This window comes from Cetorhinus maximus, chromosome 6, assembly GCF_964194155.1.
Source record: "Cetorhinus maximus chromosome 6, sCetMax3.hap1.1, whole genome shotgun sequence".
Lineage (NCBI taxonomy): Eukaryota > Metazoa > Chordata > Chondrichthyes > Lamniformes > Cetorhinidae > Cetorhinus > Cetorhinus maximus.
Window position 1 is genome coordinate 30,280,998 of NC_135884.1, and position 13,898 is coordinate 30,294,895.

General features: G+C 40.6%; 1 protein-coding gene across 1 annotated transcript in view; it reads left to right on the top strand.

Moving 5' to 3' along the window:
* Window positions 1-13,898, top strand: part of cacna1db (calcium channel, voltage-dependent, L type, alpha 1D subunit, b) — a 681,678-nt gene that overhangs the window by 555,674 nt on the left and 112,106 nt on the right. The window contains exon 41 of the mRNA XM_078543507.1: window positions 8,068-8,198. Coding sequence (XP_078399633.1) covers window positions 8,068-8,198 — 131 coding nt within the window. The remainder of the gene's footprint in view (window positions 1-8,067; window positions 8,199-13,898) is intronic.

Genomic DNA, 13,898 nt, shown 5'->3' on the forward strand with positions numbered 1-13,898 from the left:
GTACAGCATCTTGAGTTCGCCACCTTGAGGCTCTGGATAGTTGCAAGCGGCCACAATGCGTATGACTTTTCAGGTGGAGTCCAACATCTTCCAGCCTCCCGCCATGAACCACACCCTCCCTTCCTCCCCCGTAACCATTGACCCTCCTGGTGTTTTTTTTTATTCATTCATGGGATGTGGGTTTCGCTGGCTAGGCCAGCATTTATTGCCCACCCCTCGTTGCCCTTGAGAAGGTGGTGGTGAGCTGCCTTCATGAATCGCTGAAGACCATGTGGTGTAGGTACACCCACAGTGCTGTTAGGAAGGGAGTTCTGGGATCTTGACCCAGCAACAGTGAAGGAATGGCAACATATTTCCAAGTCAGGATGGTGAGTGGCATGGAGGGGAACTTCCAGGTGGTGGCGTTCCCATCTATCTGCTGCCCTTGTCCTTCTAGATGGTAGTGGTCATGGGTTTGGAAGGTGCGGTCAAAGGAGCCTTCGTGAATTCCTGCAGTGCATCTTGTAGATGGTACATGCTGCTGCTACTGTGTGTCGGTAGTGGAGGGAGTGAATGTTTGCGGATGTGGTGCCAATCAAGTGGACTGCTTTGTCCTGGACGGTGTCCAGCTTCTTCAGTGTTGTGGGAGTTGCATTCATCCCGGCAAGTGGGGAGTATTCCATCACACTGCTAACTTGTGCCTTGTAGATGCTGGACAGGCTTTGGGGAGTCAGGAGGTGAGTTACCCATTGCAGGATTCCTAGCCTCTGATCTGCTCTTGTAGCCACAGTATTTATATTGCTTGTCCAGTTCAGTTTCTTGTCAATGGTAACCCCCAGAATGTTGATGGTGGGGGATTCAGTGATGGTAATGCCATTGAACATTGAACATCAAGGGGTAATGGTTGAATTCTCTCTTGTTGGAAATGGTCATTGCCTGACACTTGTGTGGCACGAATGCTACTTGCCATCTGTCAGTCCAAGTCTGGTTATTGTCTAGGTCTTGCTGTATTTGGACACGGACTGCTTCAGTATCTGAGGAGTCGCAAATGGTGCTGAACATTGTGCAATCATCAGTGAACATTCCCACTTCTGACCTTATGATGGACGGAAGGTCATTGATGAAGCAGCTGAAGATGGTTGGGCCGAGGACCTTTGACCTCCCCACAGTCATTCTTCAACCCTACCCCATCTCTCTCTGCCATGTGCAGTTGAATACCCACTTCCCCTACCTTCCCGAGGAGCCCACCACCATGACAGTAGACATGCCCTCCCCCTCATCCTGCCGACACCCAGATTCCGATTTTACTTCTATGCCCCCTACAACAGCCCTCAGTGTCCCATCACCCGTCATCGCAGGGCCCTCACCCTCCCACCCCACCGGCTCTCACTGCCCCCTTTAACCCTCACCATCCCTTCACAGCACCAGTTCCCTCAGTTTACCCCTCAGGACTCATCGATTGACACCATAGACCTGTACTCTCTGAACCCCTTTCCCCTCTCACCCCCATGTCCATTCACACCTGCAGATGCCCACATGCCCGTTCACGTGTGCACATGTCCCCCATGCCCATTCACACCTGAAAATGCTGCCCCCCCCTGCACACCACCCTCCTGCTCCATAACCTACCTCACCCATCTCATCCATTTCACAACCCCCACAGCATCTTTCTCTTTCCCTTACCACCCCCAACCTCCTCCGCCCCCCTGTAGGCTTCCACACCCACCCCACCTCTTCATTCCTCACCTCCCCATCTACTCCCCCCCCCCCCCAAAACAGACCGTCACCGGCCAACAGTACCTCATGCAACCAACCACCTGCAGCGCGATGATCCACGCCCTGGAAGCTCCAGCAGCACAAAGGTCCACGTAGTAGCTGCTCCATCCACACACTGCTGCACGTGGTGCTCCAGGGTCCACAGTCGCTCGAGGCCGCCATCTTCCGCTCTCTGCAAGCTGTCTCAGGCCTTCTTCCAGCTGAGTCCTGACATATCCATGCCACACTGGTCCGGATGTGTTCCAGACTGGTGTGATAACCCACTGGTGGCGCGGATAATTGGATTATGGGGGGATTAGCCAGTCAGGGCTTCATCTGCATCCCATTAATGGGATGCAAAACAGCTTCACACCAGCCTCTGTCAGGAATAGTGACCAGCCATGATAGGCAGGAGCACACATTCCCGCCATTATTTCATGCCAGCAGGACCGATTTTTCGGCTCTCGTTGCATTGTTCCCCCCACCTCATCAGCCTGCCAGCCTTTACACCTGCTGCTGTTGGGACTGGAAAATCCCAGCCTGAGACTAGCTTTATGGGCATAATTTTGCCTTTGGTGGATGGGCCCCACCAGCTCAGTGGCGGGCGGGCATCCGACCCCCGCTGCCAAAACGGGGCCCGCCGCCATTTTGAGTGGGCGGGCCAATTAAGGCCCGCTCAGCGGCCTGCCCGACGGAAAGCCCTATGCGCTTCCTGTGCAGGGGGGGAGGGATTCCCTATCTGTCAAAGTGCGCTCTTTCGCACATGCGCACGAAAGAGCACACTGCTCCCTGAGACTAAGTGACAGGTTAAAAAACTCTAAAAATAGAAAAATAAAAACATTATTAATATGTCCCCCTCATGTGACAATGTCACACGAGATGGGAAATGTTAATAGGAAGCACTGAAACTTTATTAAAGTTTTTAAACACAGACATGAAACCTCATCCCGCCAATCGATGAGGTTTCATGTTTTATCAGAAGCCCGCTGGGGCTCCTGGCCTGCCCACCAGCCTTAAGGTTGGATGGGCAGGGTCTTTTATGATCTTAATTATCCTGTCAATGGTCTCAGTTGGCCATTGACAGGTCGGCGGGCGGACAACTGATTTCGCTTTCTGCCTGCCTTCCTAAAAATTTAAATGGACCGGGATGACATCAGGGGTTCCTCCTGACGTCATCCCGCGTCATTTTCCTGCCAGCGAGCTGGCCCCGCCCCCAAATCGCCGACGGGAAAATTCTAGCCTATGTTCCAGATTTATTAATTGAATTTAAATTCCACTGTGATGGGGTTTGAACTCACAGCATTAGTCTGGGCCTTTGGATTACCAGTCCAGTGATATTACCACTTCACCAGCGCCTCCTGCCAATGTCTCGTTCTCCATGCATTATAAAACTCTGCTGACTGTATCCTATACTGCATTAAGTCATGCTCACTCTTCATCCCTGTCCCTCAACGCCTCAAATTTAAAATTCTCATTGTCTTATTTAAATCCCTTTATGGCCTGCCTTTCCCTATCTGACACTTAAGCATCATGGTCCTTTGAATGGATTTTCTATAACTTAATGCTATTGAACTAGTTGCAGTTATACGGAAAACAATCAGCCTATTATCTAAGTTGCTTTAGAAGTGGATTCATGAGTTTAGTTCTTCAGTGCTTACAGCATGTTAGAATTAGTATAATACTTCATACAATGTTCACTGAACAGGAACAACTGGATAACAGGTACATTCAATTAATTATAATCTATGTTATCATCAATAAGCTCTAACAGTAGGATTTACATAGAACCAAATCTATCTGCTTCTACCACCTGCATTAGGCGTATTTTGGAAGAATTTACAGGTTGATAATCAACGTTTGGCCAAGTTATGAATGCATCTTCTATGGCCATCAAATCATTGGAGTGGGACTTGAACCTGAAGCTTCTTGTTCAGAAGCAGGGACACTACCCACTGCACCACAAGAGCTCCCCATAAACCTGAACAGCACCCTAAAAATTATAGAGGAAAAATTTTTGAGCCTAGGCTCATTGGGTGCAATGAATATTGGAAAACTATTTTGGAAAGAAAAACGGATGGATTAATTTACAGACATACAGTCTGATCAGTCCAATTTTCCAATATCCACCAAGCACAGATGATCCAATGTGCCTGGTCTCACAGCCAGGAATGTTATCTTTTGTACAACTCCAAATAGCCCACACAACTTAAGGATGACAGTGTTCAGCTTTTTCCTCCAAGAAAAATGGGATGTGTTGAAACATATTTTTAGTTTAGAAAAGGTTTCTGCAATATTTACTTACGGTTTTTCAAAGTCACCAATAGAGTTATAAATTGATAAAAAAACAGTATCTTTCATAGCTTTATGGCGTAATGTATTATCAGCCATTTTTTCCAATTTTCTTTATTCATATCCTATATAAGTTAGAGATAAAATAATAGGAAGCTAGGTAAAGGTGGAGGGGTAGCACTGTTAATCAAAGAGAGCATGGGTGCAATAGTTAGAAATGACCTTGGTTCAGGAGATTAGGATGTAGAATCAGTTTGGGTGGAGATGAATAGTAGGGGAAAAAGTCATTAGTGGGAGTGGCCTACAGGCCCCCTAACAATAGCCAGAGTGTAGGACAAAGTATTCAAGAGAAAATATTATGTGCTTGTGATAAAGGGACAGCAATAATCATGGATGATTTTAAATCTACATATAAACTGGAAAAATCAGATTGGCAGTATTGGCCTAGATGAGGAGTTCTTAGAATTTTTTTGAGATGGTTTTTAGAGTAGCATGTTCTGAAACCAACCAGAGAGTAGGTTATATTAGACTTGGTATTGTGTAATGTGACAGGATTAAATAATGACCTCAGAGTAAAAGCACCACTAGGTAGCAGCAACCACAATATGATTGAATTTTACATCCAATTTGAAAGGGAGAAGAGTGGGTCTAAGACTAGTATCTTAAACTTAAATAAGGACAACTATGTGGGGATGAAAACTGAGCTACCTGAAGTGAACTGGGAAACTAGGCTAGAGGTAGGTCAATAGAGAAGCAGTGGCAGACATTTAAGGGGATATTTCAGAGTATTCAGAATAAGTACATTCCTATTGTAAAGAAAAATTCTAAGGTGAAGACCCACCATCCCTGGTTAACTGGAGATGTTAAGGAAAGCATGAAATTTAAGTAAAAAGCATACAACTCTGCAAAGATGAGTGGCAGGACAGATGAGTGGTCAAAATATAAAAAACGGCAAAGAATGACTAAAAGGTTAACCAGGAGAAAGAAATTAGAGTATGAGAGGAAGCTAGCTAGAAATGTAAAAATGGATAGCATGTGTTTCTACAGGTATTTACAAAGGAAAAGAGTAAGTAAAGTAAGTGTTGGCCCTGTAGAGAGTGACAGCGGGGAGTTAATAGTAGATAATAAAGAAATGGCGGAAGAAATGAATAAATATTTTGCTACTGTGTTCACTATAGAGGATACAAAAAACATTCCAATAATAGCTGCAAATCAGGAGGTGAAAAGGAGAGAGGAACTTGGTGAAATTGAAATCACTACGGAAATGGTTCTGAGCAAATTGATGGAGCCGCGGGCTGACAAGTCTCCGGGTCCTGATGGACTACATCCTAGGGTCTTAAAAGAGGTGGCTAATGAGGTAGTCGATGCACTGGTGTTAATTTTCAAAAATTCGCTAGATTCTGGAAAGGTTCCATCAGACTGGAAAGTAGCAAATATAACCCCTCTATTCAAGAAGGGAGGGCAGCAGAAAACAGGAAACTATAGGCCAGTTAGCTTGACGTCTTTCATGGGGAAGTTGTTAGAATCGATCATTAAGTAGGTTATAGCTGGGCACTTAGAAGAGCTCAAGGCAAGCGGAAAGGGTCAGCATGGTTTTGTGAAAGGAAAATCATGCTTAACCAATTTATTGGAGTTTTTTTAAGAAGTAACATGTGCTGTGGATAAAGGGAAGCCTGTAGATGTACTGCACTTGGATTTCCAGAAGGCAATTGATAAGGTGCTACATCAAAGGTTATTACAAAAACTAAAAGGGCACGGTGTAAGGGGTAACATATTAGCATGGAGAGATTAGCTAGCTGGCAGAAAGCAGAGAGTATGCATAAATGGGTCTTTTTCGGATTGGCAGTATGTGATGAGTGGAGTCCCACGGGGGTCTCTGCTGGGGCCTCAATTTTTTACGATTTATATCAATGACATAGATGAGGGGAGCGAAGACATGGTAGGTAAATTTGGAGATGACACAAAGATAGGTAGGAAAGTATGTTGTGAAGAGAACATGAGGAGGTTCCAGACGGATATAGATAAGTTGAGTGAGTGGGCAGAGATTTGGCAAGTGGAGTTTAATGTGGGAAAATGTGAAGTTGTTCACTTTGGCAGGAAGAACAAAAAAGCAGAGTATTACTTAAATGAAGTACAGCTGCATAATTCTGAGGTACAGAGGGATCTAGGTATTCTAGTACATGAGTCACAAAAAGTTAGTATGCAGCTAGTAATTAAGGCTAATGGAATGCTATCCTTTATTATGAGAGGGATTGAACATAAAAGTAAGGATGTTATGCTTTAGTTATACAGGGCATTGGTGAGACCGCACCTCGAATACTGTGAGCAGTTTTGGCCGCCTTATTTAAAGGATGTAAATGCATTGGAGGCGGTTCAGAGGAGGTTTACTAGATTGATACTTAGAATGAGTGGGTTGTCTTATGAGGAAAGGCTGGACAGACTGGGCTTGTTTCCACTGTAGTTTTAGAACAGTGAGGGGTGATTTTATTGAAGTATACAAGATCCTGAACAGCCTTGACAAGGTGGAAGTCGAAAGGATGTTTCCTCTTGTGGATGAGTCCAGAACTAGGGGGCACTATTTTAAAATTAGAAGTTGCCCTTTTAGGACAGAGATGAGGAAAATTTTTTTCCTCAGAATTCCTTGGAGCTCTCTGCCTTCGAAGACGGTGGAGGTGGGGTCATTGAATATTTTTAAGGCAGAGATTCTTGTTAGGCAAGGTAGTCAAAGGTTATCGGGGGTAGATGGGAATGTGAAAATTGAAACACAAGAAAATCAACCATGATCTTATTGAATGGTGGAGCAGGCTCATTGGGCCGAATGGTCTACTCCTGTTCCTATTTCTTATGTTCTTATATTCCCAATTGTTTAGTCATAATTGAATGCAACAGTTCAAAAAATAAACAAAAACAACTTGATTCATTGTCATTTGAGTGATCTGTTTGATTTGTGCACTAAGCCTGACACATCTGTTTGTGCCCTTCTGCCTTACAATTTTAGTTCATATCAGTCATGAAGGTGAATAATACATATTACATATTTAAAGATGTTTAAAAATTTTAACCTTAAAAAATAGAATGTATTTTCATTCTTAACTGTATAACTTCATTCTTTATTGTTCTACTAAACAATGTGAACTGATAATATAGCATAATGAAAGATCTACTAAAGGTAACGTGCTAACTGAAAAAAGATCTCGGTCTATAAGGTTTTCCATCCTTAAAATAACAATGCAGTGGTAATGGCTTATCGTCTGTTTTTGGTACCATAGCCAGTGGCAGCCCAAAGTGCCCGAGACAGTCCCATAATTATTCTCTGGGTCTAATTGACAAATGTTTGCACAGCACAGGTTGTGTGTGCATTTTACATTGTTGAATGTTGGACCATGCTCAATAGCCTTTATCACTTGAGATAAATGTATGCAATTAAATAAGAAGACTGCTGAAAGTAATACCTGCAAAGAATTTCAAGGTTGGTACAAGATTTGAATGTAATGTTTTTAAATTACTTAAAAAAAACAATTTCTGTAATTTAGAAGGTTAGATGCTTAACTCAGACTATAGTTTTCTAACAGCAGAGTTACTAATAGATTATCTTGTGATATTTGTTATTCACTTCAAATATGTAAAACTGCAGAACAGCTGCAAATATGTTTATACTGCAAATATATCTAATTCTCTAACTATATTTAATATTAGAGAAAATCTCATGTAGTTTGTGTGCAATAAAGTAGTGACATATTTTACCATTTTACAGCATATTGACAATTTTGGTGAGGAATATGATGTGTATTATTCACCTTTAATTCTTTTGCTAACAAGCTACATGCAAAGGATTATATTTAGTGCTGTTTAATTCTTAAATTTAATTCCTTCAAATTTAATCTTTAAAGTATTTTTAAAAATATATTATTTGGGATAAACACACATTGTTGTAAAGTTTAGAACATAGGTTTACAGAAAGCTGTCAAATTAGAAAGCTCCAGGATGATTAGAAAGAAGCTATTGTTTTGAAAAAGGAGGATTCTGTTTGGTCTATTCACATAGATGATGAGGTAACCGTGGGGAAGTTCTATGCCACCTTCCTGATACAGGACTACTTTAGGAAATTCAAGCGACGCAAGGAACAAGGCTTGGTAGGAAAGCAATCCAGAAAGAATACTACAGTTGCTCTACAGGTGAGATTAATTTGATAACTTGTATGTTTTTAAAAGTGCCTGTAAGGTGATTGTTTAAAGGACATACAAAATGCACACAGTTATAGCATTTGATTTTAATCATAAAGGCCTTTAAATTATGCTATGTGATAGTAGTGTATGTACACTATGTAATCATCAAAAATGTTCTCACTGCTGTTTTAGCAAAGGTTATAACCTATTTAGATAGGTTAACATTTCCTCTGAAATTTCAGGCATAAACATCAAGCTTTTATGCGCTACTATACCACTGCATAATTTCAAGAGTAAATTTTATATGAATGAATTAATGTAATAAATTACCACATTATTGTTGGTGTAAAATGTGAAGTTTGTTGCACTATGCTGCATTATATGCAAAAGTAAAACCTACTATGAGGGTCGGATTAGTGAGATGCATGTAGCCTTTTTGATTTTTCACTGCAGCTTTTATATATGCTCACGGCTGATTCATCTTCATATGAAGACTATATTCACCTTTATAAAGCATTGCCAGCCATTATTTTGCATGCCCTACAAATTGAAATGAATTATCCTCCATTTGCAATAAATTGTAAAATATCAAAATATGAAGCGATCTAAAGCCAGAACATAGAATTTAAGGGAATATGCATTTTGAGCAGTTTGAATGGAATGTGCTTGCTTGCATTGTTGCTCCCTTGGTCAACTTTAAAATAAATACTGATATTGATCCATATCTATGCTTGGAAACTTGAGTAGCTCTGGGTATTGCAGACCAAATAATTATTTAGCAATTTGTAATAACTTTGATTGTGTTATGAATCCAACACCGAATATTAAATTATATGGAAAATGATTAATACATAAATGTTATTTATCACGAACAGGTTTACACATATTTGTAAATAGCTGCCTTCTTTAGCTCAATATTCTACTGGGAGACATATAAACCTAAAAATCATTGTTTGTGATGTCAGCATATGATATTTCTTTGCCTGACATTTTAATAGGTAGTGTAGCCTGTTCAATTTAGATGGGTTAATGCCTGAATTAAAAAGCAAAGAAATATTGTGTGACCTTGTTAAGCATTTGCACACTGACATCACAAGCAGTAACTTTCAGCCATTAAATTACAGATAATTGCAATTAGTCAATTCAGACAATTAATTGATCAGCCATAATTGTGCAATAACTCTCTCTGATATGATGGCTTGTATTTTTTCTGATACTTCAGTAACAGTCTTGCGCTATCTTTCACAATCTTATTAATTTCTATCTGTTTTATATGGACAATAATACAGTACAAATAAGTTGTTTGCATCAAAAGGGTGAATACAGAGATTTTTTCGCAGAAGATGTTAACAAACAAAATCATTGTTTATTTTTCCATTGTGTATGGGAATTAAAGAGGTCAAGTTAGTTGTGGTAAAATAAGAGATGATTAACTTGCTTTCAGTCTTGGAAACTGTCTTGGCAAAAAGTCACTCCATCTATTATCAATAAATCAGAGATATATAAAAGCAGCCTTTTGGAGAGACATGTGAGCTCATAAATTATGTTTGGCAGTATGGAGCTTAAGGCATCACTTGTTCTTTGTACCTGCATGTTTTTCAGTCTGTCAAAAGTATTTGATCCAGTAAGCATAGCTATGGTACTGCAAACATTTCAGTTAGCTGTTCATTTCTGGTTCCACAACAGACTAATGATATTGATTGGATAATAAAACAAACAATTGTTACATTTTGATCTCTGCTAGCTGGTGAACTGATAAATGTGACAGCTAGAAACTTAGCCTGACAAACAACAGTTTATTTAGTGTAAGATTAATACATTAAAGGTTTGGATGCATAGACAATTAAATTTCAAAATCCACTAAAATGTTTAATTATAAAATTAAAGAATTCATGTAAACAGTTGAAAGTATTGATTATAAGCCTGGAAAATGGCAAAATGGAAATCTTAGCTGAATCTTAGTTGAAGATGGGAAAGTTACATTGCATCTGAACTAATGAATGTCATACTTGTAGGAATAAAAGATTCTTCCAGTTTAAACGTGGTTACTTTGCAAAGCACCATTGAGAATACACAAGTGACTTTTCCTACCCGTAACTTCTTGTAGACTGTTACAAAACAGAAAGCAATGACAATTAAAACAAAATGTATAAATTCCACTAGCTGACCATATACTAGAGACCTTTACAGATCACATTCAGGAAAGGAAGAGGAATGAGCTGTAACTACATAAATCTCAGAACAGTTCAGACTTTAAATTAAAGGGAGAACCATCAACCAAGTTAGCCACGCCAAATGCAATTTTTAATTACAAGCTAGTTATTTACTTATTCTTAAATATGACAATAACCAACACCGAACTCTCCAATAGCTAATCCCATGGACCAAGAAAACGCTTCACTAAAAACTATCTGGGATTGAAATTGAACACTGCAGCACCCATTTTGCAGGTGCAGTGAGGCTCAGTTTTGAGAACCAAAAATCCTGCACCCCAAGAATGCTTGTGAAATATTTAAGCAAAATTAGGTTGTGCCATTTTTCAGACATCACTTGTGGCTGTCTAAAGCAGATGTTGATTCCCTTATGTATGTAAATGAGGGACCAATTGCCTATTTTAAGCAAGCTTACTGAAACTGGTCTACAATGTGCAGGGTCTGCCCCTCGGGATTCTTAAGCAGCTGCTGTGGCCTCAGCAACAACTGGCAACTAAAGATGAGTTCTTTTAAAAAGAATGAAATGTTCTTGTTAAGTTGGGAGGAGCCAGGGTGTTCCTCCTTGCTCCTTAAGGTCTCCTGAGGGCTCCTGCTGGCTTGCAAATGGCCAACCCCTAACCACCATCTTCCACCCACCCCGCTCATTTTCTACCACCCTCCTTCGTATTTAGAACTTACCTGAAGGTTGCATGTCAGCAAGGCAGGTAGCCTGAAATTTGAGCTAACAGAAAGACTGTCTGTTGGAGTGCGGGAAGCTTGCCCACCTTATTTAAATGAGACTGAGGCCCAGTATTAGGCCAGCTGCAGGTCTCCAGATACCAGCATGGATTGCCGTCTCATCACTTTGCATCTGATACAGGCACCATTGAATTTCCATTCCAAGTGTTCCTTGGTGTATATCTGTGTGGTTTGGTGTTTAAAGCTGTGCACCAGTATGTTTATTTGCTAGTCCTTTAGACCATTAAAGTAAACTAGTATCTCCTTGTAACATTTCTCAAAGTGAGTCAAAGGGCATGGAAACTTTTAGTTTCTTCCAGGAGGAGGCATGTGAAAGGGAGGGCTAAGGTCCCATATATAAAATTGGAGTGTTTTGATTCTAGGAAGCATCATCAATTGTTCATCTAAACACATTTCAAATGGATGCGCACTATGCACAATACATTTAATGTATCAATAGATATTCTGTTGGTCCTTATGTCAAAAGTTCAAATCCTGGATCAGCAGCCCACGTAATGTCTACCTGTGATCAGGGCAGTCTAACTTGTGGAATAAAATGTGATTTCCTCTGGTGCTTTTCTGTAGCTTTAATATGCTATCTGTTCATTATTGGGAAATATGACAAGATCCATACATGAGAATTAAACGTTCAGCCACTGTCTTGCACAGCCTTTAAACCCAAGCCAACCTGCAAATATTTTTGAGCTTAGAGAGATCCATTCCACAAAAAGAAAGCATCAGGCTTAGTTTGTAACTTTGTATTATCTAGTGGGTTCATTGTTGAAGCAAAAAGCTTCAGAATTCAAATTTTTACAATTAATATTACTTCTGAACTGATGTTCCTTTTCTGTTATTTCAATGGTTTCACTGGGCTATTAGTTGAGTAAATTATTCTAAGAAAGACCAAGAGTGAAAGTGATTGTGATAAAGATATTGTGGGAATCAGCAGAAACTGCTATAACAAAATCAACATTTCAGTTCAAATAAGAGCTACAGATATATTCATACTGTAATCCATTTTCATTAAGATTATCAAACGTGTTATCATTTTTTTCTTCTTTCGACAATACCTTTATAATTAAATTTAGGCAACGTGCCAGATTGAACATCTGGTTATTACAGTGTAATTGGATCAATGACAAAATATACTAGGCTTGAAAGTAGAAACACTGTTGCTATTCCCTCAAATTTAATACAGTGGCGTTTCTGTTGACTCAGACTTTGAACCTTAGCATGGGTTCGTGCTAGTCTTCATCTGGTTTTTAATATTATTTGAATTAGTAACATTTTATTATGCTAAGATTAATCTTGTACGTAGAAGGGGAATACACCATTATTTTATATCCCAGAGTTAACTTTAAAGACCAGATTTTAGCTACCAAGGTGAGTAGATCGAGTCGGGAAATTTCCCGACTTGGCAGACCTGCCTCGATTCATGGGACCTCATTAGACCCAGGGCGGGATTTTTCAACCTCGCCTGCCGCCGGGATCATCCAGTCCCACCGAAAGTCAATGGACTTTTGTCTGGGCCACTAAAACTCCCGCAGCGGGTCCTGCCACGATGGGGTTGGAAAATCCTGGCCTCAATTTTCGTTCTGGGAAGATGGGCAGGATTGAGTTGAGTCCAGTGACCCCAGGAACAGATCCTAGACGGCTACATAGGTGGACAAACGATGAGCCAGGCTGGCTAGAAGGCCCATATTGGTTCTCTGGAACTTTGTCCCATTTGTTTTAGAAGCTGCTAGGTCCTCTAGCCCTCACCCTTCACACCCTCTCACCACTCTCACTTTTTCATGAGGTAAAAGGGAGGGAGGAACTTACAACAATGACAATCACTAGGGAAAGGTTACTGGGAAAACTATTAGAACTAAAGGTTGACTAGACCCCTTGACCTGATGGCTTTCACCTAGGGTCTTAAAAGAAGTGGCTGAAGATATAGTTGATGCATTGGTTGTGAATTTCCAAAAATCCATGGATTTTGGACAGGTCCCAGCAGATTGGAAAATCGCTAATGGAACATCTCTATTCAAACAAGGAGGGAGGCAGAAAGCAGGAAACTATAGGCCTACTGTCTGTGATATGGAAAATGCTAGAATCCATTAATAGGGAGGTAATAGCAGGACATTTAGAAAATCATAATACAACCAGGCAGAGTCAACATGGTTTTCTGAAAGGGAAATCGTGTTTACTTAATTTATTAGAATTCATTGAGGAAGTAACAAGCAAGGTGGATAAAGCAAGATATGGTGTACTTGGATTTTCAAAAGGCATTTGACAAGGTACCATATCAAAGGTTACTTCACAACATAAGAGTTCATGGTATAGGGGGTAACATATTAGCACAGATAGAGGATTGTTTAGTTAACAGAAAGAAGAGAGTAGGAATAAATGGATCATTTTCGGGTTGGCAAGCTGTTACTAGTGGAGTGCCACAGGGATCAGTGCTGGGGCTTCAACTACTTACAATCTATATCAATGACTTAGATGAGGGGACTGAATGTTTGGTAGGTAAATTGGCTGATGACACAAAGATGGGTAAGAAAGTAAGTTGTCAAGAGAACATAAAGAGCCTACAGAGGAATTGAGATAAGTGAGTGGGCAAAACTTTGGCAGGCGGAGTATAATGTGGGAAGAAATGAACATGTCCCCTTTGGCAGGAAGTATAGAAAAGCAGTATATTATGTGAATGGCGAGAGACTGCAGAATTCTACGGTACAGAGGGATCTGGATGTCCTGGTACATGATTCACAAAAAGTTGGTATGCAGGTGCAGCTAGTGA